The sequence below is a fragment of the Haliotis rufescens genome, unplaced genomic scaffold, assembly GCF_023055435.1.
Source record: "Haliotis rufescens isolate VD_foot unplaced genomic scaffold, xgHalRufe1.0.p SCAF_20, whole genome shotgun sequence".
In the NCBI taxonomy this organism is placed as follows: domain Eukaryota; kingdom Metazoa; phylum Mollusca; class Gastropoda; order Lepetellida; family Haliotidae; genus Haliotis; species Haliotis rufescens.
Window position 1 is genome coordinate 10321128 of NW_025963891.1, and position 25872 is coordinate 10346999.

General features: G+C 39.8%; 1 protein-coding gene across 2 annotated transcripts; it reads left to right on the forward strand.

Annotated features, from left to right (window-relative positions):
- The first annotated feature begins 5344 nt into the window (after positions 1 to 5344).
- On the forward strand, positions 5345 to 24167 carry LOC124131281 (polycystin-2-like). Of its 2 annotated transcripts, XM_046494466.2 has the most exons (15): positions 5346 to 5793; positions 9621 to 9734; positions 10144 to 10271; positions 11575 to 11849; positions 14512 to 14736; positions 14971 to 15133; positions 15546 to 15782; positions 16269 to 16450; positions 17176 to 17395; positions 17616 to 17749; positions 17910 to 18027; positions 18418 to 18753; positions 19424 to 19612; positions 20646 to 20663; positions 22438 to 22575. In XM_046494466.2, the coding sequence occupies exons 1-14, from the start codon at positions 5583 to 5585 to the stop codon at positions 20658 to 20660; spliced, it is 2547 nt and encodes an 848-aa protein (XP_046350422.1). In that variant the 5' UTR covers positions 5346 to 5582; the 3' UTR covers positions 20661 to 20663; positions 22438 to 22575. The 2 variants fall into 2 exon arrangements, with proteins under 2 accessions (XP_046350413.1, XP_046350422.1); XM_046494457.2 differs by lacking the exon at positions 20646 to 20663 and having other exon boundaries at positions 5345 to 5793; positions 22438 to 24167.
- Positions 24168 to 25872: the final 1705 nt, after the last annotated feature.

The following is a 25872-nucleotide window of genomic DNA, read 5'->3' on the forward strand; positions in this document are numbered from 1 at the left end:
GTTGTTTTCCACAAATAACCTGTCTAATTGACTTTTTGGCGCGTTCTCGTGTTTGATAGAAATAAAAACCTCTTAAACATATTTTTTCGTTAAGCATAGAATTTTATGGTACGTAGAATAATACAAATGCAGTTGAAGATGATATGTGTGTTAGAAAAGTGTATGTATATAGTTCAAGCCAGTCAATCGTTATTCAAAATGTCCTACAACAAAATACCTCTCTCCTATTGACCGGTTTGTACCAAGTATACGTGTTACCATGTAACGCCCTCCAATCAATAACCATACGGCAACTCGATACCACGACACACAAAGACCCCCCTTGTCACGTCGCAGTGTCCAAGGCAAGTCTGGCACCGGCCCAATAAACATATCTCAAAGAAAATGAGATAAAGACTTACAGAATTAAAGCACTACCTATGGTTTGGTGTGTATTGATTTCCTTCTTGGTTGGGAGTTTGGAGACAATTAAAGAAATATACTTGGAGTGGAGTATTGTTTGAAATATCGTTTTTATGCAGTCTTCTTACGTTGAGCTGTCTTGTTAAAACATTGCACGTCTTAGACACTATAAACTAGAGAGCACAGAAATTTCTTTGAAAGTGTTCGGTGGTCGATGAGTCCTAAAACAGTCTATGTATATTGTCAATGTAAAAGAAAAACTTACATATGTTAAAAAACTTCAAAATATATTGTTAAATTATATTAAAATTATAAAATTGAATTATAAAAAAAACGGGACGTGTGCCTACATCAGTGACTAATATATCCTCTTGACAAAAAAACAAACAAGTTGAAAATAAGATATTGTGTAGATCTTATGCATACACCGACTGTACATTTCGAAACAATGTGTGCTATGAAGTTGTAGGAGATGATATGGGCACGAACGCTATTTTAACTACAATTTAATAATGCGACGCTATTCTATACTTTTCAAGAGAGAGAGAGAGAGAGAGAGAGAGAGAGAGAGAGAGAGAGAGAGAGAGAGAGAGAGAGACTAACGGACACACACAGATACACATAGCGACACACACACATGTACACATATCAAAACACAGAGACACACACACACATACGTATAGCGAACCACACAGAGACACACATATACACATAGCGAAACACACAGACACACACACACACACACACACATAGACATAGCGAAACACACATACAGACACACATATACACATAGCGAAACACACAGAGACACACATATATACATAGCGAAACACACATACATACACACATATACACATAGCGAACCACACATACAGACACACATATATACACATACTGAAACACACATATACACATAGCGAAACACACATACAGACACACATATACACATAGCGAAACACACAGAGACACACATATATACATAGCGAAACACACATACAGACACACATATACACATAGCGAACACACATATAGACACACATATACACATAGCGAAACACACATATACACATAGCGAAACACACATACAGACACATATATACACATAGCGAAACACACATAGCGAAACACACATATACACATAGCGAAACACACAGAGACACATACACAGACACAGAGCAAAACACACGCACATATCCACGTACATTGCGAAACACACACAGACACATACACAGACACAGAGCAAAACACACGCACATATACATGTATATAGAGAAACACACACATACACAGACACACGCATATACACATAGCGAAACAGACATTGTGTTGTGTGGACATTTATTTGTGCTGCAAAGTCCATGAAAACACTCTACCGCCAATCAGTCATTGAGGATTGCGATTGGCCGGGTCGGAAGACCCCGTCTGATTGTAACCTACAGGACTGGCATGCTTTATCACGATCCTTGGTCATCAGACAGCTTTGTGAGACCCTTCTTCGTCCCCGAGTCAAAAGATTGGAAGATAGGTGGAACGGTAGAGAGACAAACAGGCAGTTGTATGTAGATAGGTGGGACGGTAGAGAGACAAACAGACAGTTGTAGGTCGATAGGTGTGACGGTAGAGAGACAAACAGACAGTTGTAGGTAGATAGGTGTGACGGTAGAGAGACAAACAGACAGTTGTATGTAGATAGGTGGGACGGTGGAGAGACAAACAGACAGTTGTAGGTAGATAGGTGTGACGGTAGAGAGACAAACAGGCAGGTGTAGGTAGATGGGTGTGACGGTAGAGAGACAAACAGGCAGTTGTAGGTAGATAGGTTTGACGGTAGAGAGACAAACGGACAGTTGTAGGTCGATAGATGTGACGGTAGAGAGACAAACAGACAGGTGTAGGTAGATAGGTGGGACGGTAGAGAGGCAAACTGACAGTTGTATGTAGATAGGTGTGACGGTAGAGAGACAACGGGCAGTTGTAGGTAGATAGGTGTGACGGTAGAGAGACAGACAGACAGTTGTAGGTAGATAGGTGTGACGGTAGAGAGACAGACAGACAGTTGTAGGTAGATAGGTGTGACGGTAGAGAGACAGACAGACAGTTGTATGTAGATAGGTGTGACGGTAGAGAGACAACGGGCAGTTGTAGGTAGATAGGTGTGACGGTAGAGAGACAGACAGACAGTTGTAGGTAGATAGGTGTGACGGTAGAGAGACAAACAGGCAGTTGTAGGTAGATGGGTGGGACGGTAGAGAGACAGACAGACAGTTGTAGGTAGATAGGTGTGACGGTAGAGAGACAGACAGACAGTTGTAGGTAGATAGGTGTGACGGTAGAGAGACAGACAGACAGTTGTAGGTAGATAGGTGTGACGGTAGAGAGAAAAACAGGCAGATGTAGGTAGATAGGTGTGACGGTAGAGAGACAAACAGACAGTTGTAGGTCGATATGTGTGATGGTAGAGAGACAAAGAGCATTTGTAGGTAGATAGATGTGACGGTAGAAAGACGAACAAATAAACAGATGGATGGACGGACGAACAGTTGTAGATAGATAGAAAGGTCGGTAGAAAGGAAAACAGACAGATGGATGGACTGGCGGACAGGTTTAGATAGATAATGTATATATAAATAGATATAGCGGAGTTGGTAGATTTTTGCCTTCATAATTCAAACTGTTAGGGTGAGCTACGCTGACATGTACAGCTTAATCAGCACAGCCATTGCGTTCTGACGTTGCTTCAACTGTATGTATTTGATTTGATCATTTCTGGTTTCTGCGGGTCTGACAAATGGGAAATTGAATGTCGATAAACAGCTAAACATTCCATGTCAGATAACAGTCAGAAAATAGTCTAAAGCACACTGGGGTCCCAGTGTAAGGCAATTGGCGTCGTTCTCGTTGGGGGTCTTATAGCGATCCGCTTATAGTGTCCGACTGAGAGAGAGAGATTTGGCCACATTGACGTATATGGAAGCGGTACCGGGGACCTTCCTTAACGCTTCCCTCCATTTCAATCTCAGAGTGATTTTTGTCACCACAAAGTGAATATGAAATGTCTCCATTATGTTTGTTCTTAGGTATTTCGATCAATTTATTTATAATATTTTTTACACTGACATGTAGCTATAAATAAATGCAACTCAATTTCCGGAAACTTGAATGAGCAGTCTATGTGTTCCAAACACGATGCTGCGAAATTCTTGAGAACACGCGGAATAATTAATTTTTCACGTTGGGTTTTCTTTTCATCTCGATAAGGGGGTGGTGGGGTAGTCAAATGGTTAAAGCGTTTGCTCGTCACGTCGAAGACCCGGGTTCAATTCCCCTCATAGGTACAATGTGTGAAGCCAATTTACGGTGTCCCCGCCGTGATATTGCTGGAATATTGCTAAAAACGGCGTAAAACCATACTCACTCACATCGAAAAATGTTTGTTTGTTTGTTGTTTAACGTCTCACTCAGCTATATTCAAGCTATGTGGCGTCAACCTGTACATAATCGAATCTGGACCAAATAAACCAGTGATTGATAGTATGAGCCACGTGCCACGCAATAAACCAAGACACCGATCGAGTGACTGAGTGAGTACCCGATTTAGGCATTCCAGGCATTGGCTGCTATATTCTACCCCGGAATCCAAGAATCCCTGTACATGACTGAAATATATAACAACAGTCCACCCCGTGAATCCTGTGGGTGTGTGTATCGCGGAATGTGAAAAAAGACAGGCGACTCTTGGTTTTGCTGAGTATTTACACTCACGGAGAGTAAGTGGAGGGACATATGTCTTCCACTGAATCTATGGAATTTAGCGCGTTATATTATTATTATTATTATTATTATTATTATTAATAATATACGTTGGGTTTAACTACGTTATGAATACCATTAGGTCCACTATTCAAATCAGTTAAGTCTATGTCAAAGACAAAGAAGACAAAGTGGTTAAAAAAGTGATGCTAATTAGTTAAAATATGGAAGATTTTAACCGAACGTGTGATCCTCGTCCCAGACCGAATGCGAAAACGTTCAACAACATAATTATAAAAAATAAATCGTCAATACAAGAGAATAACCAGTCTAGATGATCCATCTATAACTGGATTAAAGTTTGGTAGAAAGGGCAAAATAGAATGGAAAATAATATGAATGGACAGTGAAAATCTGTGATGACACCAGGTGTTCGCGAAAAGGGTAAACATGTCCTGCCCTACCTGTAAGCACCGCCATTCACACACTTTGCATAAAAAATGTAAGTATTTTTTTCCTGATTCCGCACAGCAGTACTCTGCCTTGCGAGTGCGGCCTGTAATCAAACCAGGCAATCAAGTGCATGATCGGTGTACCAGAAAACATAGTGACGCGATTGTGTACTTTTTGTTGAAACTTATAAACACTATATGTTAATTTTACGTCTGCTGTATTCAAGTGCAGAGATTCTGTTTGTGTGGAGGAGTTTTAATGTTTCGGACCAAACATTTTTTAGAAATTGACTCAGATAAATGCGATAGATGACTTCATGTGTTTTCATGTATTTTTGAAGCAAAACATCTAAAATATGATGTCAGATTTAAGATTTTTCCACCTTATTTTAACATAGGTGTGTTTGTGAGTTGTCGAAAAATTGATTTTGTAACCGGTTTGTGTGGAACTAAACTGTCCGAGGAGTGGTAGTACGTATACGGCACTGTATTCTTAAACCGGTTCGAAATCTTCCAACTACGCATTAAGTTCTTCATTGTATTGCAAGCTTTTGCGACAGAAAAGTTCATTGTTCCTGTTTTATAACATCGTATGTGTTTCTGGGCCTATTGCTATCTGAGCAGGCCCAGTCTATCTGGTTTTAGCTGGATGGGAAATGAAATCAATCGAACGTTTCAGGACGAGCACTGTGGGGGCTCTTGTCCAATCAACACGTTGTTGTCGTATGACGTCATGCAATTTCCGCCATGTTGCTGAGAAAGTTGTGAGCCCAAAACTTTTATCGATCTGTCAAACAGCATCGGTAGCTGATATTCGCGCATCTTCTCAGTCTCCACCTTGCGGGCGCGTCGACCACAAGCTTCTGAGTGGTACTCGCTAAATTTGGGACATATCGTCCCCCCTTGTCAAACTCCGTCCATATAGAATCTGTTCACCTTTTGTGAAACTTTACGTGCTTGTAAATTCGTGATAGTGTGATGTCAAGGAATCGGCCGTCGAGCAGCCAGTCCCGCACGGCGTGGGGCGATGAGGGCATGGAGGGGTATGGGCCAGATATTCGGGATGACCCCGACCTCCCTGATCAAGTTTACATGGACCAGGACCGCCGAGGAAACGTGCCCGCCGTTAGGACCAAGAGCACGCCACAGAACACTGGGTGCATGGGAACCTTCGTCCGTGGTCTTAGATGTAAGTAAATCTATCTGTCAAAACATGGTACTCTGATTTTGTTAGAGACAGTTGGTATTAATGATTTCATGAACTTTGATATGACATTCTTCTGTCTTTACCAAATTTGAAAAATATCTTTTGGACATTTTGGACGACAATCTGACTGAAATGTTTTGAAGGAGTTTGACATGTGTGACAACAAATTTTCAATAAATATTTATGCCTGCAATCGTATTTGTTCAGACCTGTCATAGCATTTTAACTCCAAAACTGCAAACAAATTGTTTAGGTAGTTAAGTGAGGAAGAACATTTCATGCGAAATAAGGCTCTTATCATGTAATAGTATTATTAATCTTATGGGCATGTTTGCTGCATGTATCTGATGATTTTAAGGTTTCAGTAAATAAAATATTACTTTATCATAATCATGAATAACATGGGTTCAGATTGTCCTTTCAAAATGTCTGGTTCCTGATGTCTCTTTCGGATATGTTCGTCATGTTCATCTCTGACTGCTATTCTCAGGGAATTAATATTTGATGCCTGGGACCGGTTCTACAACTTCATAATGTAACCCAATCCTGGTGTTGTGATGGTACCATGGACACAATATTGATTATCTATGCGAAAACTCTTTCCAGAGCATAAACAGCTTTTGTTAAATTCTGCTTGCAATGGATGTTATTGATTGGCTATATTGGTTCTCATGTAGTCTTGTTGATCCATTGCTATACCAGCTTTGAAAGAAGCTTAGGTACATTGTCATGGCTGTTGGAAGAATATGTCATAACAAAATCAATTTTGGTGCCATGACAACTTGTGGCAGGATTGACTTTGTCTCCATAATGCAAAGACGAAACTGAGGCGCTTGAGGGTTCAAGCTGTATTAATGATTATAAATGAAATAGATGATGGGTTAATGTTTCTTTTGTTATTGAATACACAATACTGGTTCCCATAGACAATGATAAATTGAAAACTTTGTGTATATCATGGTCCATGGTAATAAATGGATTAGTCATAATTTAGCAGTCTTCAGAACATGCAAAATGCAACATTTTCCTAGATTTACTTTGATCAAACAATGCATATGAACATGAATAACATTGTTAAAAAAAAGAGTACCCTTTGCAGGCAAATTGGGCAAAAAATCATTATACTGTGCAAACATGATTTTTTTTAAAATTCTTATTTTCTGAAACTTGGATTGTTTTAACATAGCATACGGCATATTGAGTGCAGTGACGTAAAACTAAGTAAAAAAGGACATATACGCTTACCATGCTTACAGGGCTGATGGAATGTGCAGGTTACCAAAAACACGGTTAACATGGGTAACAAATTCTTTGTATTGTGGAATGGTGATTTAAGATTGAATGGCACAGTAAAATTAGTTCTCAGTGCCTGAAGCAGTGAAGAGCACACAAAACCAGTGTGATGCTGCTTATTAATTATGATCATATGAAGTAAGTGTAATTGTACTTTTTGAACCTCTGCTCTTGACAATTGCATGGGAAATGATGACCATTTGAAGGCATGTAACCATGGTAACATGTGTAATGCACAGTATGTAAATCAAAAGGAACCTGGGAACTCAGAAGTTGAAAAGTGTGTTACCATGATTACCTCTTGTATCTAAATTACAGGTACTAACTTTATATATGGCACTTGATGTTCATAGGATAATCCCTGTTAGGCATTATAAACAGCGTTAGAATTTGGCACTGGTCCCTACCCTTGGGACTCAGAAGTTGAAATGTGTGTTACCATGATTACCTCTGGTATCTAAATTACAGGGTACTAACTTTATATATGGCACTTGATGTTCATAGGATAATCCCTGTTAGGCATTATAAACAGCGTTAGAAATTGGCACTGGTCCCTACATCCTTGCCAAACTGCCCAATAGTTCAGGTATCATAAGGACTAGTAGAAATTTGCCCTTTTAGGGTTTGGCTGTATGTTATCATCATAAGGACTAGTAGACTAAAACTGTTAGTTTCTATCACTGTAAAGTATTCTGGATTTCATTCTTTGATGATGTTCACTGGGAACAACTTGTGGACACTGACTTACGATATAAAACAAGGCTTCACCAGACCTCCAGATAAGCTGTGTATATGCGTAATTATGCACAATATATCACCATTCCCAAATAGGCATGATAATGTTGCTTGTATACAAATATGCAGGAAATTGAAAAACAAACAAAATAAATAGTGAAAAGATACTGCATAATTAATTTTCAAATGCAACCTTTCAGCTTGCGTACATGCATGTTTACAGATATTTATGTACTGATCCAATGCAGGCCTCACGTATGTACGTGAACTCTACTGGAGTGAATTTTGCAGGACCCGTGAAGATCCAGGGTAGACTGGGTCTTCGGCAACCCATGCTTGCTGTAAAGGCGACTAATGGGATCGGGTGGTCAGGCTTGCTGACTTTTGTATTCCAATTCAGCGTTAGAAATAAGCACTAGTCCTTTTGTCCTTGCTAGTCCTTTTGTCCTTGCCAAACTGCCCAATAGTTAATGTATCATAAGGACGAGTAGAAATTGGCCAATTTTAATTTTTTTCTATATTTTATCATTATAAGGACTAGTGGATTAAGAATGTTAGTTTCTATTGCTGCAATTATGTATTCCAATCACTGGATTATCTGGTCCAGGCTCAATTATTTACAGACTGCCATCATATAGCTGGAATATTGCTGAGTATGGTGTTAAACAACAAACAAACCAACAAAGGATATTGCAAAGAAGTGCTGTCTCTCTTATCTGGCTGTTGTGAGCTTATGCCATATGTGACACTTGGGGCATCACAATGACAGGTGCAAATTAGAAGTCACCTGAAACAGCGTTTTAATATAAGTAGAATTATTTTTGATAAAGGGTCACTCATGTCCAATCATGCAATAGACCATGATAGACTGGCCCCAAGGGGTAAAATATCAAGCTCCTTCCCAGCGTGTGACACCTTCGTTACACTCTCGGTAACATCGCTGCCACCAGTGTGGGCGCGGCCATTACAAGAATCTTGAAATTTGGCCTCTAACCCCAAATGTAGTAATGTTCATGCTTTTGTTTATGTGTTCGGGAATGCCATCATAGTGAATTTTGTAAAGGTTTACGACTGACCATGTTTTCCAGATGAATTTACTTTGTTGTTTGTATAATCAGATTGGTTCGAGATTGCAGACTAACGGAAAATCAACCAACTTCTCCCTTACATTTTTACTTTATCAATAACATGATAGTTTTAATGAAATAGAAATTCAAATTGACAAACAAAGAAAGTAATTTAGCAGGGGTAAGTGTAATTGGCGTCACGACAGTCGTCACTTGTTTGTAAACATAACGGTCTTTTGGTTGTGAGTTGAACTCCAAGTATGGTTGGGGTCACCTATCACAGTGGGGAGTTTTGACTGGTGGCAGCGATATAGAGAGCTCCGTGAACGGGCTATTGCTGCGAGGAGCATGGGTAAAATATATTGAACACACAAAGAAGGCTATCAATAATGAAAGTGAAAGATAACATGGGAATAAATGCTCAGTGGTTCCAAAAATTATCTCGAACCCTGCAGTTCAATCTTTAATGCTACTCGTCATTAGTGAAACAAATTGTCATTTTAGATATTAATGAAATAGAATGTTCATCAAACGATCACTATCATAGTACAGCATGGCAAAGATAATATCTTGTCTAAGGTAGATAATATCTTGTCTAAGGTGTTTTGTTTAGTTTAGCACTGCTGATCATGCTGATCTTGTTATTTATTTTCATGTATATTTATATGTAGCACTTTGATGCTGTTGGTAAGACTTGGCGTTGCTTTCTTCCAGCACTATGGGCCACAAGGCACACCGAGGAGACCAAGTCAAACAGGGAGCTGTATGTGAAGACCACCCTGAGAGAGTTGATCATCTACATCGTGTTCCTTGTCATCATCTGTGTCAGTAAGTAGCAGCTGTTGCACACTGTCACATGTAGTGCTGTCTAGCTTCCGGAAGGTCATCTTGACTGATGGTATGGTGTGGCAAATTCCTGTCAGTGGGATGTTTACCATGTTTAAGGTAATCAAACCCATTTTCAGGTAGGATTTTGTGATCTAAACAGAAAATGCTTGAGATTATTTGCCAAACTGATACTGTTTCAGAGTAAATGATCAAAAGCTTAATGCATGAGATATTCTTGCAGCATTGCTTTCATTCAACATGTTATTGTTATTATTCAAGTGGTTTTAATCAAGTGTGTAAATTTTGATTATTGAATGTACTTGACACAGTGTATAAGAGTTACAGGAATACGATATGCCTATTTTGTATTGTTGTGACCATGGTACCTGCAATTTGTTGCTTTTTACAGTTACATTTGGCATGACAAGCACCACCATGTATTACTACACCAAGGTAATGAGCGATCTGTTCCTGGACACCCCTAACTCACTCGCAGGAACCTTCCGAGGAATCACCAGTGTTGATGACTTCTGGAGGGTAAGTACAAGTTTGTGATAGGGGTGTTGGGTACTGGTGATGTTTTAGTAGTATTATACACCAGTGCCCATGGTTGTGCTGTAGGGCTATGTATTGGCAAACAATTTGTATTGCAATACATCAAATACAGGTATCTGTATTATGATACGCATTGCAATATATTGGGAGTGTTTGACAGTGACTGACACTGATTTTATATGTTCTACATACTTCGTTTAATATTACTCAGCATGGTCAGTCGCCACCATTTTGTAGTCATGCATACAGGGGGGTGACAATGTGAGAGAAAAGTCACTTCCTCGTTTCCGCCATTTTGGCAATCAATTTCAAAGGGAAAGATAATTTTTGTTTGAACTTCTGTGTAGGTTTAAGGTTATGTTTATTTTACCCCAATATACTGGAACACAGAAAAAGTATTCCTATACGTGTTGCAGTTCATCAGTGATACCGAGAAAAGAGAAAAGTATTATTCCTTTAGGTGCAGAGCTCATCTTTCTAGAAGCACTGACACTGATAAACTTCCCAGGGATTTTAGTGATGTTCAAATTTTTTAATGTCAACACTTTTGTATACTTTTCATGAATGTTGACATCTAAGATCTTTCGGGGGCACGGGTGGCCCAGTCGTCTAAGGCGCCGCGATTTGCTGTGCAGAGTTGCGTCCCTTGGGCACGCCAGAAACCTATGATTGTGGGTTCGAATCCCGAATATGTTTCTAGGTTTGTCAGCACCATACCCGTGCTCGTGGGTTTAACCGAAGTGGTAAATGTCTGAGACCTGCATCACTTCGGGCTTTCCTCCCACATTAAGCTGACATGCCGTGATATAACTGGAATACTGTTAAAAGCGGCGTAAAACCCAACTCACTCACTCACTCACTCACTCACTCTAAGATCTTTCGCCTTTTTACTCCATCATGTCCATTTTTGCAATATTTTTTAAAGTGAATGCAACTTAATGGTCCGAAACCTTTGTTTGTTTTGTGGTGTAATGTTTTTACTCTGTTATTGCCAAATGGATAAGAGGCATTATGGTGGACATAGTGTTTGCTCGTCATGCCGAAGTGTCAGGTTCGATTCCCGACGTTGGTACAATAGGTGCAGCCCATTTCTGGTGTCCCCCACTGTGATATTGCTGGAATATTGCTAAAAGTGGCTTAAAACCATACTCACTCCCAAACGGATAAAGACATTCGAGGACTGATCTCTGAGTTAAACATACCTCACTGTACGTCCATTCCAATAAGTTAGTCTCTCTCACAGTAAGGTGTTCTGTGTTTGTAAGATAGGCTTTTTCCTTATCAGTTCACCAAGGGCCCCATGCTCCGTGGCCTCTACTGGGAAACCTGGTACAACAAGGAAGCCGTCCCAGAGCAACAGCTGGGTTATATATACTACGAAAATAAGCTACTAGGCATGCCCCGACTCCGACAACTGAAGGTCCACAGCAACTCCTGCATTGTCCACGACGACTTCACTGATGTTATCAAGGAATGCTTTGACTCCTACTCCACCAGCATTGAGGACACCCACACCTTTGGGAACTATGATCCCAATAGTGAAATTGCCAATTACACTGCGTATGTATTTATACTTATCATTTCAGACAGGTGTAGGCCTGGGCCCACTTGCACAAAGCGGTCTTAGCCTATGTTAAAGTATGGGAGTTACGATCACCTTAGCGCTAAGATTACTTTGTGCAAGTGGGCACTGGAACTTAAGTTGATGTTAGAACGTTAGTGAATATTTTGTTTGTGTCAACTGGGAATATGTTGGTGATTGTGACTATGATTATTATCCCCCGCCGCGCGAAAGCGCGAAGCGGGGGATATAGTATTCACGACCGTCCGTACGTACGTCCGTCCGTACGTCCCACCTGTTTGTTGCCGCGATATCTCAAGAACTAAACACTGGATTGTCTTCATATTTGGAACTATGGTGTATATACAGACTCCGCAGACACCAGTCGGTTTTGGTGACCTTGATCCCATTTTCAAGGTCACAGCAGACAAATCTGCTTTTAGAGTTGGAAAACGGTGTTGCCGCGATATCTCAAGAACTAAACACTGGATTGTCTTCATATTTGGAACTATGGTGTATATACAGACTCCGCAGACACCAGTCGGTTTTGGTGACCTTGATCCCATTTTCAAGGTCACAGCAGACAAATCTGCTTTTAGAGTTGGAAAACTGTGTTGCCGCGATATCTCAAGAACTAAACACTGGATTGTCTTCATATTTGGAACTATGGTGTATATACAGACATCGCAGACACCAGTCGGTTTTGGTGACCTTGACCCCATTTTCAAGGTCACAGCAGGCAAATCTGCTTTTGGAGTTAGAAAACGGTGTTGCCGCGATATCTCAAGAACTAATCGCTGGATTGTCTTCATATTTGGAACTATAGTGTATATACAGACACCGCATACACCTGTCAGATTTGGTGACCTTGACCCCATTTTCAAGGTCACAGCAGGCAAATCTGTTTTTGGAGTTGGAAAACGGTGTTGCCACAATATCTCAAGAACTAATCGCTGGATTGTCTTCATATTTGGTACTATGGTGTATATGGCGGGGGATATTTCGTCACTCTGTGACAAATACTTGTTTGTTGTTTTTTCACCACACTCGAAAAATATTCCAGTTATATAACAATGGCCTGTAAATGTTCAAGTCTGGGACAGATAATCAAGTAATTTTCCAGTAATCAAATTTTTTGGGGTATGTTAAAAGACTATCAACCAAGTCACCGTGCCACCTGATCCATTAAGTCGTAAGGCAAGCATAGGTTGATAGGGACTCGTGACTTATTTATTGTGACTATGTGCATGTTGTGACTGTCTAATGTCAGAGTGTGAGTGTGAGACTGTCTGGGAATGTATGTGACTGCTTTTCAATAACGAAAAACCTGGTTCACAATAACTCTAGCCAGATCAGCCTGGTTTTTACTGGAGCTAACACTTTACGGATGGAATGTGTGGTATTAATAATTCAAAAGATCAAGCTACTTGTCCTATTGATCCAACATTATATTATACGATCATTAACAATGGCCATTTTCTGTGGCATATCTAGAGTTAATATACATGGTAGGGGTTGATATTGTCTGTGTCTGTCACATGTTGGACAATCAGCCACCATGGCAAATACTTCACAGGTTTGAATACATACACTTTATTCCTCCGTCACATAAAGCAGCTGTGACTGTGGATTAGTACCAATGTGTGTTTCTTCTTAATCTGCTGACAAATGTGTGAGGCCATTTATAACTCACAGAAGTCAAATAAGAACAACTCAGTGCATTGACTCTTTGCAAACCTTACCTTTACCTGACATTGAAGACTGCCGCCTTGGTTTAGTGGTGGTGCGTCCGCCCGGAGAGCGGAAGGTCCGAGGTTCAATCCCCCGACGTGTAATACCAAAAGACGTTAAAAGATGGTACTTGTTGTTACCCTGTCTGGCGCTCGGCATTAGAGTCAGTGTACTGTGTCTGAGTGGAATATTCATGTTAAACCACATGGTCTCAGTGAGCTAGCTCTAGAAATTGGCATCAGTCCGGACTAGTACAAGCAGCCACACGTCGCTATATAAGTGGAATAATCTTGGACACAAGGTTATACCCAATTTCACCTCACCTGATATTGAAACAGTATGTAGGGCCACAGGACCATGTAGCATATGATAATAACGAACAAGCTCACAGATGAAGTTTGTTTCGGTCACGTCTGCGAGTTTGTTTGTTATTATTATTAGTTACATGGTCCTGTGGTAGGGCAGATGAGTGCAAGTCTATGGCACATGTTGCAAGGGAAATATGATCAAATTTGGGTGACGTAATCTGAGTGCTCATTGATGTGAGCACTTTCTGGTTTCCTCCACTATTCCGTTCATGTAGGAACAAGGCAGTAACTTCAATTGTTGGTTAAAAATAGTGACTGTACCTCAAAACAGTCCTATGAATTCAAAGGTGATGGAAGGACTTAGTGTATACAAAACTTGTAAAGTATTGACGATGATCAACCACATGTTACTAATTGTTTAAAGCATGTTTGACATTCTGAGGTAAGATACGTGTTAGACATTCTGTCAGGTGTTAGGACGATTTCACATATAATAAACAAGCTGTCTTCTCTTCTGATCTTAGACAACAATCCATCATCTGCAACATGGCGCCACAGTCGCCATTGGGGGTTCTGTGTCTGTATTTATGATGTATGTTTTAATTTCTGTTCCTTGTTGTAGGTGGAAGTATAAAACGGAATCAGAACTAGAAGGTTCGTCACATTGGGGGTTGCTGACCACGTACTCCGGAGCAGGGTATGTTCAGGATCTCCGGGCCAGCATGAATGAGTCGCAGAAAATAATAGACAACTTGTTCAATTCGTTATGGATAACGCGGGGGACAAGAGCGGTGTTTATAGACTTCACGGTCTATAACGCAAATATCAACCTCTTCTGTGTTGTCAGGTATGTATAGACATGTATGTTGTATGTAAGATATTTTATCAATTATGATCATGATGATGTGAACATGATGAATATTTTATTTGTAACCATGGTAACCTCCAGTTAGACTTATGGTCATCATGATTTTGAGGATTATTTGGCATAAATTTATTTCAAATTCCTTTTTCACATCCTTCTACATCTGTGACTGTTTCTGTTGTATGACAGATGTAAATTTTGAGTTGTCTCCCTTAGACTTCTGGTTGAGTTCCCTGCCACCGGAGGCGCGATCCCATCATGGACTTTCCGAACTGTGAAACTGATCCGTTATGTGACTGTTGGGGACTACTTCATCATGGCCTGCGAGTGTATCTTCTGTCTCTTCATCCTGTACTACATCGTGGAGGAAGTGCTGGAGGTGAGGCTGTTCAGGGTTAAACCATACCTTCACTCATATTAGAGCTCTCTATTTGATCAGAGGTGGTCCTTAAATAGTTTGATCATTACACAGAAGGCCCAGTTTTGATTCCCAATTTTGAAGCCAATTTCTGGGGTCAACCCAAGTACCTTGTGATCTGGTGATATGCTGGAATTTTTGTTAAAGTGATTTAAAACCTTTCTCACTCTTTCTATTTGGTCATGTTTGTTGGCATTCCTTATCAAAGCTTTAATTGCTCATTCCCTGCTCAGAGTCTTGGCAGCATAGGTCATGCTTTTTTGTTTGGTTGTGTTTGGATTGGCAACTTGAGCATGTTGAGTGCTCACTGTCTGTCACATTGCGCTGACACTGTCCCACACTGATCCCTAAACATTTCTTTTGTTTTCTTCAGATCAAGAAACACAAACTGACCTACTTTAAGAGCGTCTGGAACATCCTTGACATCCTGGTCATCATGATATCACTAATCTGTGTGGCGTTTGACATATATCGGACAGTTGCGGTCGGGGATAAGTTAACATCACTGCTGGAGAACGACAAAGTGTACGCGGACTTCGAGAGACTGAGCTACTGGGAGACTCGCTTCAGCAATGCTATTGCTATAGCGGTCTTCTTGGCGTGGATCAAGGTAAGGCAGTTGTCTGGGAGGCAAAGATGGGATACAGGGGCTCTCGAAATTGCGTTAGCTCTTGCAATAATAGGGTTGTTTCAGTAAAGTTTGGGTTCTTACTTTAGTGAAGTGTGGGGTCATCCTCAGTAAAGTTGGGGTCTTGAATCAGTATAGGTTCTTATTTTAGTAAAGTTTGGGCTTGTCTCATTAAAGTTGAGGTTTTCCTTAGCAAAGTTTGGGCTCTTGCCTCAGTAAAGTTGGGCTATGGTAGTGGTAATGTCATGTACTTGTACAGTATTAAGGTTATGTATTACTTTATTACTGATTCTTAATTGTTACAGCCCTAAATGTGTTTGTAATCAATGCCTTTGAAGAATAGTTGCTAAACGTATTTGAAGAATAAGGTAATCTTGATCATGAAATCTTAACTTTAGTGAAAGATGAACTAACATGTTTTATGTCCCTACGAATCCCTTCTGACTGTCACAAACATTGTGTGTTCAGATCTTCAAGTACATCAGCTTCAACAAAACCATGACCCAGCTGTCTTCAACCCTGGGGCGCTGTGCTAAGGACTTGGCAGGCTTCGCTGTCATGTTCTTCATCATCTTCTTGGCTTTCACACAACTGGGTTATCTGCTCTTTGGAACCCAGGTCAAGGACTTCAGCAGTTTCCAGGACTCCTTGTAAGTCACCAGCTGGCCTTTAAAGCTGTACTCTTACAACTTAAGCTTAGCTTCAATAACATTTTACAGAGATTCTTGTATATGTTGAATAGTAACAGATTATTTCAAATATATATGCAGTGGTGCTTGTTTCATCCCCTCCACATAGTTCAGTTAACTGAGCTTGTGTGTCATGTTGATCTGGGTGACTTGTCAAGAAGTTATCTATAAACATTTCCTTATGTCTGTCATAGGCATGGCCAGACCTAGTAATCCTTTGCATTGCAATTTGTTGTGCAAAGTTGCTTCCTGAACCGTGCTTGGATTCCCAAGTTATGTGTTTGAATCCTAGATTTGCCCTGATTACGACCCTTGGTTGGCATCATACCAGAGTGGGTGCAGGTCTTCCTCCTGCTCCACTGGGGCTCTCGACCCGTGAAGATTTCGGGGTAGAATGGGTCTTCAGCAACCCATGCATGCCGTAATCAGGTGGTCAGACTCGCTGACTTGGTTGATGCATGTCATCGATCCCAATTGCGTGGATCGATGCTCATGATATTAATCACTGGATTGTCTGGTCCAGGCTCGATTATTTACAGACTGCCGTCATATAGCTGGAATATTGCTGAGTGCAGCGTTAAACAACAAACCAACCAACCAACCACTGGGGCTTTCCTAACTCATTAAGCTGACATGCTGTCACACAACTGAAATATTGTTTTCTTACAACTGACTCTGTGTTCCAGCTTCACCCTGTTCCGTATCATCCTGGGAGACTTCGACTTCCACCAGCTGGAGGCTGCTAACCGAGTGCTGGGACCGATCTTCTTCATGCTGTTCGTGTTCTTTGTCTTCTTCGTGCTCATCAACATGTTCTTGGCTATCATCAATGACACCTACTCTGAGGTTAAGGGTGACATGGCCAACCAGAAGAATGAGTTCGAGATGACCGACTTCTTCAAGAAGGTCAGTGGAAGTGTTGACAATCACTGAGAGGGAATGAAGAAAATAAAATTTATCAAAATAATGATATTTGTGTGATGGTCAGATTAATGTATCAAGGCTTATATCAGAATAATATTTATAGTTATCCATAGACATGAAAGAATAATTTTGCATGCTGTTTTACCTGGTTGGTCAAAAGGGCTATACCATTTTACTTCCATTGTTGATTGTATTTTTCTAGGGAGCACAGAAGATGATGGACAAACTGAACTGGAAGAGAGACAAGATCGTGGACATCCAGAAAGCGCTGCAGTCAGCCGACATCAACGACGACAAGCGACTCGACTTCGATGAATGGAGACAGGACCTGAAGACGTGAGTGTTACTGACCATTATATAATGCAGTACCAACATGCAAAAGGCAAATTGGAACATGAAGACATTATAGATGTTATTCTGTGTTTTTATGCGAAATGAATGAATCGTCATTGTTGTACCAGTGTTTATTCAGAGATCGATTCAAATCTGTTTCCAGGCGTGGTTATGCTGATGGTGAAATCGAGGCTATGTTTGCCAAATACGACATCGACGGTGACCGTGTGCTTGATGAAGATGAACAACGCCGCATGCATGCTGACCTCACAGAACAAAAGGTGCTCTTGAGTCCCTGCTAAGAAAATGCTTTGAAGTAAAATTAGAAATGAAATTTGGTCATTGTTGTCAAGGGGCGGTCGTGTAGCCTAGTGGTTAAAGCTTTCGCTTGTCACGCCGAAGACCCGGGTTCGATTCCCGACATGGGTGCAATGTGTGAAGCCCATTTCTGGTGTCCCCTGCCGTGATATTGCTGGAATATTGCTAAAAGCGGCGTAAAACAGCACTCACTCATTGTTGTCAAGGCATGGCACCTTGCTCATAATATCAATCACTGGGCCATCATATAATTGGAATGTTGTTAGTGCGGTGTCAAATAACAAACACACACAATTAGATCTACAATTGTCGTAACTTGTATATTATTTAGACATCTGACAATATATTTTTAGAATGCTCTCAACAAAGAATATGACGAACTGGAGGAGAAGGTCCATCGCCCAGGCACTGCTCGCCGCTCCAGCAGCCGAAACAGCTTCAACGAAGACAGTGGAGAAGACAGCGATGACGAGGACAGTGGAACTAAATCATCCCGAACTGGCAGAACATCAAGCGGGGTTTCATACGAAGAGTTTACAGTCCTATCTCGGAGGGTGGACAGAATGGAACACTCTATTGGGAGCATTGTATCAAAAATAGATGCTGTGCTGGTTAAACTAGAGGCCATGGAGAAAGCCAAGTTAAAGAGAAGGGAAACAATGGGAAAAATTTTAGATAGCATCACAGAGGTAAGTGTGACTATACAACAACCTTGCAATCTCCACCTCAAAACGGCAGTGTCATTCTTGTTCACAGTGCTTCAGATTGCCAGGCTCGGAGCATTGACTCTTCCAAAATTTACTTGACCCATCATTTCTGTTAATGTTTATCTATTTCACAGGTAATTGGTCACTTGACCAATACTTTTTCTTATCAACTGAAGATCTGTCTTCCGATTCATCACTTAGACATCCCTCAGTTTCTTTTCGGCCAGGGGGGTGGTGTAGCCTAGTGGTTAAAGCGTTTGATCATCACGCCGAAGACCTGGGTTCAATTCCGCACATGGGTACAATATGTGAAGCCCATTTCTGGTGCCCCACTCCACCCCCCATGATATTGCTGAAAGCGGCGTAAAACCATACACACGCACTCTTTTCATCCACTTAGTGACGAGTGAGAGAGTTAAATTTAACTGTCTCTGGAGCCAAGTGGAATTTTGCCACATCTGTTTGCTCATTAAAATAACCAATCTGCTTATTGTCAGATTTTATGTATTTAATTGATAAAATAATGGTGAAAGTCTTTCTCGTTCTTATGTCAGTTTCTCATTTTTTTTAACTTATATTATATCTGTTTCTACAGGTTGTACCTGTTGCCTTGTATGCTTGATAAGTATATAAGTTGTGATCTCCATTTCAGTCTGATGGAACGAGTGATGAAATGAAAAGGGAGCAGATGGAACGTTTAGTCCGCGAGGAGCTGGAGAGATGGGACTCCGAGACCTCTATGGGGGCAGGGAGTGCACGAGGGGCGTCACCCAGCGGAACTAGCGGTAGCAGTGGCAGAGGAGGAATGAGAGCTCGTTCTCGTCCCGGGTCAGGACAGAATGTAAGTGTCCCTGCCTCGTAGAAATACCCCTGTTAAAGTCTTCACCTTTCAATACTGCAGCAGTAGATGAAGTGGTAGAGAACTTTTTGCTTTTTGTGAAATGTCTTGTGACTTTTCGTCCATGGATTCCAAGTTTCTTTATGATGACTAGAGCAATGCATCTGCTTGACTTATGTAATCGACGTTAGTTGCTGAATCGATATACATGTGTGGGTGTAGTTTTGCTGCGTAGAATTTGATTTAGTCTTTGTTATGGATTAGTTGCTTTATAGATGAATGATGTACCAATCTCATAATATCAGATCTTAGTGCTTGCTACTGCTAAACAAAGATATGAGGACATCCCATTACGGCTCACATCAGAACAACCTTTCATCCGACCACTCAGATTTTGGTATCAGATCGGGGAAAGTGACAGTCAGAAAGTGTTTTTTTGTCATGCAACATGGAAACACAGGGTATTGCAAACGACAGTTACAAGCTGTACTACTGATTCCATCAAAATCATTGTCTATCTCCCACTTCAATAGGATAAAGACTTGGGAAATACTGCCATACAATCTCGGCCATCTACTGCACATTCAAGAATTGTTTTTCGTTCAGTTTTCAAATTTTGAATCCAGAACTTTGTCAAAATATTTTTTAATAGTCTGGAATAGAAGTCGCCAGTTTGAAACTAGAGCCGTAAAGCTGGAGAAAGCTGCTTTCTGTTTGGCTCTTGTCGACTTCTTGTCAGTCCTTCCATTGGTCGGTCAAAGTTCGTGAAAGGTCATTTGGACATGACTTGTAATGGGATGTCCTCAGATCTTTGTGTAGCGGTAGCGAACTCTAAGATCTGATTTTAATGAGATTGTACGATTACTCTCTTGAATAATCAAGAGTTCTCTTAATTCATTTATACATACATATACATTAGCATAGATTTGTTTGCCCTCTTATAGGTGAATGGTTAATGTCTAAAGAAACCGGTAGATTTGTACTCATGATTTTCAATATTGATTTCTGACAACTGTTTTTCTTTCCCTCCTGACAGTCCTCAGAGGTGTAATAGGTAATTTGAGTTTTGTGTCTCTGTAGTGCTAGTCTGTATTTATTTGTGCACACCACAAGCAGGTGTCCACTGTGCTTTCTCATTGTTGTGACTCCCTCAGCGTCTTCATGCCTTGCTTATCAAGACAAACTATTTTAGATGTTTGCTTAGTTTCTGTACAATGTATCCTTGATCAGCTGATGCGACTTGAAAAAAGTACAGAGAAAAATGATAGGTCAATGTTCAAAGAAAGAAGTTTAGTTTCAAGATATAAAGATTTCAGTATAATTTTTTTTTCTCATTTCCCAACGCCATGCACTAATAATAAACATGATAACTTTTAATAGTTTCTTAATTCTATTTCATTTTGATGGAAAACAGTCAACTAGAATAATTATTATGACTTCGGCTTTCTCTAATTGGAGAGTATTTTGTACTGAGTTTCCGCCTAGTCATGGTTACTGTATTCGACGTAATAAGCCCCCCGCTCTTATAAGCACCCACGGTGATTTTTGCTGATATATTGGCAAGTGAACAAGCCCAATTTGCACCCCTTCCGATTGATCAATGTACAAAGGCTTATTTATTCGGTAAAATACGCATACGTGTGTTATATGCACCCTTATTTATGGGTAATTAACATCTGGAAAAATATATCTGTCGTACATAAACATTTCAGGCTGTCAGCATAAACAACGAAATTTATCTTTCAACCATTTTTTTTTTCACCGAAATAATTTTCTCATAAGAGCCCCCTATTTCTAATTTTGAGAGCGACCCGGGCGCTTATTACGTTGAATACGGTATCATATAAAACAGAAATACCCATGATCAGTCCTGAAGTGCACTTGACACCTGCTTTTCTCTGTAGTTCACATTGATATTCTGCATGCTTTGATGTGTCACTGAGTCAATGGATGTCAGTTTGGAATTAAGCTGTCTGATCTGGAAAGGAAAGATCTTTTAGCATTTTGTTTATATCTGCTGGTATACTGCATGATGCAAGTAAACTTTAGTCATGATATCGCATGCTTTCTGTTCTTTTAAATGTCTTTACTTTCGTTACCCAAAGGAACTAGAAAGAAAGATTTCAGATGTGTATCTAAAGTGTTGTTTCATATGCAAATGTATTGAGTGTGTTGCAGTCATTTGATTATCAGTTATTTCATTTTCATGTAGTCATTTGTTTATCAGTTGAATAATTTTGAGCATTTTAATAATTAACCTACCCTGTGAAGCTATGAGGCAATAACTCATAGTATTATGCATGTTTTTTGAGTTTTAAGTTGTGTTTTCATGTAAGTGTATTGAAATAACAAATTATTTTTGAAAATGTTAATATCTCTTGTAATTGGTAATTACCGAAAACAACATAATTCCGAGATATATGCTTTCATTATTATTATCTTTATAATTCCCTGTGAAGATCCATACAGATTAATTGGTCTTCATCAACCCATGTTTGTTGTAAGAGGCGAATAACGGGATTGAGTGGTCAGGCTTGTTGACTTGGTTGATGCATGTCATCGTATCTCAAATGTGTGGATCGATGCTCATTATGTTAGTCACTGATTGTCTGGTCCAGAATCGATTATTACAGACTGCTGTCATATAGCTGGAATATTGCTGAGTCTGGCGTTAAATAACAACAAAGAAAGAAAGAAATGTTACTTTATTCCAGGTATTACATAAATCATAGTTGATTTTTGGCTTAAAGATAGACCTTTTTGGATTTCCTGGTTATTTGTTACCCACTTGATGGTGACTGTTGTCTGATGTGGTCTGTTTTTTGCAGAATGATGCTGAAGACATCGCCACCTCATCCGTCTAACTTGGCGGACTGACACGATATTTACATCCTCTCGTCACCATTCCGACGCACTTGCAGCAGATGATACAACTATTTGTCCCCACCTTTTTGTGTCGTTTGTCTTTATGTCAGCTGTAACACCTTCTTTTAACCTTTTTTTATTATCCGAATTTAGTTGTGGCAAATATATTTTCATCAGGGTAACATTCAAATATTTGAGACCATAATTTCAGAATTTATCCACAACGTAAAGCTGCCAACTGCTGATGTATATCTCGATTTTAAATCAAAGAGTATTGACTTGTTTTAACTGTGATGTTCTGTTGAAATCCATCCATTTATAAAAATCCCATAGCAGCAATGTGCCATATTTATTGATATGTAGCTCACTATATTAATTTATCACTTTGTTTTCAAAATGTATTTTTTGTGTATTATAATGCTGCATTTTTTGTATGGGACCAATTTAACAATTCAACATCATTTACAACTGGTATTTTATATCAAAACCAAATCTTCCTCCATTTGCAACAAGGGATGAGTTAATCGGGTGATTGAATTATTCTACAATGAAAAAAGTGTATATGTCTTGAATCAATGCTTATGCTGGATGCATAACATTTGCATGAATTTACATGTAATTATACCGAAATTGTTATGGCTTTTTGCTTAATTGAAGTACTTAATCATGTGCAATAGGATTAAGGTGGTTTCATTCTGCTGTACATTTCCTATGCTAATCTTGCTGTTGGTGAAACACCTGCTGAAATTGATGTTAATATTTCAGTTTTACATTTCCTAGTCATTTCTCAAAAGTTGAAATGAACAATTTGTAAAGAAGAGAGTTTCTGAAATAGTTCTTGGAAATCAAATGGTTTACTCTCACATTGCTGTTGATGTTTGTAAATTGTATTTATATAGAATATTGCCGAAAGTATTGTATTCCGTCCAAACATGTATGAAAGCATATTTCTTAATAATCATGAGTGATAATGGTTCTGTTCATAAAAATGTTATAGAAGATGACAAATGATAAATATTGAAATTGTTTTGCCAAACATGACAGAAGTGTGAATCTCAAATAAAGTTGATAAGGGTTATCGAACACAGTTGTCAGGCAACGTCTCATATGGCCTTTGTTTTCATTCAAAATATCAGATTATTTTTTTATGAGACTGTTAAACAAAAATGTAAGTTAAAAAAAGAATATATGTAAATATATTTTGTTCATGCTATGAAGAGGGTTGAGGCCAGACCCAGATAGATCTGTATTGATATAATATGGTGATAGTGTTTGAACCCTTATTACAAAATGTCCCACCATTTAGATTTTATTTATGTATATTTTGTTACCTCTAGAATGATATTTCATGATTATGTTATTTGCAGGTGTTTACAATTTTCTATTAAAATCTACTGCTGTTTTGGGTGACAACAAACTTCGATCATGTTTTGGTCGTTGTGCTGTAGTGAGAAATGTTTACAATCGCTCCGTCCAAGTAAGCTAGTAGTTCAGTCTTTACATAACTCGATTGTAGGGAGAAATATGGTCCAAGAACCACAAGCTTTGTTGGAAATGCCTGTCATCGGTATGTTGAAAAGGCTTGATGAGATATGAAAAGACTGAATGCCTCTCTGTTAATTCTGCTGAAACTCAGTATTGTATTGTGATACAAGATGTATTTATTTGTTGAGAATAAAGAGTGTCATCATTATCTTGTCTTAGGGCTTTTGTTAGCTCACATGGCCTGTCGTCCCAAGTCGTCTATTGTCGGTACTGTCCATTAATGTTTTACGTTTTCGACAATGGCTTGGTGGATTCAAATGAAATTCTGTGTGGATGTTTATTACTATAAGGGGCATAAATTTGTTCATTGCAACAAAGTTGGAATTTAAATGTGGTTGCCTAGGTGCCATTTTTTATTTTAAAAACAAAACTGCTTAAAGACAAGACTTAAAGGAAGCCTGAAACTTGTTGAGTAAGATGTTCGTTCCTCGTTTGTTTGAGGCAACTTGCTTGAAAATCAGATATTCCCACGCTAGACCTATAGATCTGCATAATTAGCTATTCATGGCTAACTCGATTCCAGGTTTCTGATAGTAGATATCAGTCCCTAACAAGGGAAGACTGGGGGGAATTCTGGCTTAGAATGGGCCCCGAGCAAACTATGAAGGTCGTATGACAAAACTAAAAGGATCAGCTGGTTAGGCTTGGTGACTTGCTTGATTGCAAGACATGGTACACCGATGGTGTGGATCGTGTGATTGCAAGACATGGTACAATGATGGTGTGGATCGTGTGATTGCAAGACATGGTACACCAATGTTGTGGAAAATGTGTGATTGCAAGACATGGTACACCGATGGTGTGGATCATGTGATTGCAAGACATGGTACACCGATGGTGTTGATTGTGTGATTGCAAGACATGGTACACCGATGGTTTGGATCGTGTGATTGCAAGACATGGTACACAGATGGTGTGGATCATGTGTTTGCAAGACATGGTACACCGATGGTGTGGATCGTGTGATTGCAAGACATCGTACACCAATGGTGTTGATTGTGTGATTGCAAGACATGGTACACCGATGGTATGGATCGTGTGATTCCAAGACATGGTACACAGATGGTGTGGATCATGTGATTGCAAGACATGGTACACCGATGGTGTGGATCGTGTGATTGCAAGACATGGTACACCGATGGTGTGGATCGTGGCTCACAATATCAATCACTGGACATGAATATAGTCTTAGCTAGATTATTGCTCTTAAGCCACATACATTGATGCAATGTCTGCTTGATCAATAATTATTGGCATGCACTGGCTCGCACAATATGGTATGGTAGGTGCTTCTTCGGACAAACATGGCTGCAATTAATTCAACCTAACATTCATACGCGGGTTCTAAGGTTACTTCATCGAGCGAAAAGATATCTCAAGCTTTACACATGTGATAAAGAGAAATTTTTTTATCTTATCCTATTGCACACTATTGCATTTCTTCCTTTTTTCGTTCCTATGTGGAACCAATCTTGAACAAAGTTTCCAGCTTCTGAAAAACAATTCATCAAAACACATCCCCGCATCACCATGGTTACTACCCAAACTAATGAATCCCGTTCATAGCGACAAACACGATACGATCACGTGATTGCCTCTGCCACATGATTCTTTCTCATGGAGGTGACTGTGAAGAAAGATTGCACTGGGATTTGAGAGAATCTAGTTCTTTTTTTCCCGAGATTTCCTGCAACACCATGTAGATTACATAAATAATCTGAGGATAATGGGCAAGGACAGTTCTGGTCGCCCGGCCTGTCGGAAATGTCGACGTAACAAACTTTGTTGTGATTGCCGTGGCATATGTAGTTTACAAAAAAGCTGATCAGAATGAGAACACCTCACACACGAGT

Excerpts from the sequence above, each read along its gene's own strand:
- LOC124131281 (XM_046494457.2), top strand. The coding sequence starts at position 5,583 with ATGTCAAGGAATCGGCCGTCGAGCAGCCAGTCCCGCACGGCGTGGGGC. Across the intron at positions 10,272-11,574 it reads GTGTTGATGACTTCTGGAGG|TTCACCAAGGGCCCCATGCT; the intron begins GTAAGTACAAGT and ends TTTCCTTATCAG. Across the intron at positions 14,737-14,970 it reads AACCTCTTCTGTGTTGTCAG|ACTTCTGGTTGAGTTCCCTG; the intron begins GTATGTATAGAC and ends TGTCTCCCTTAG.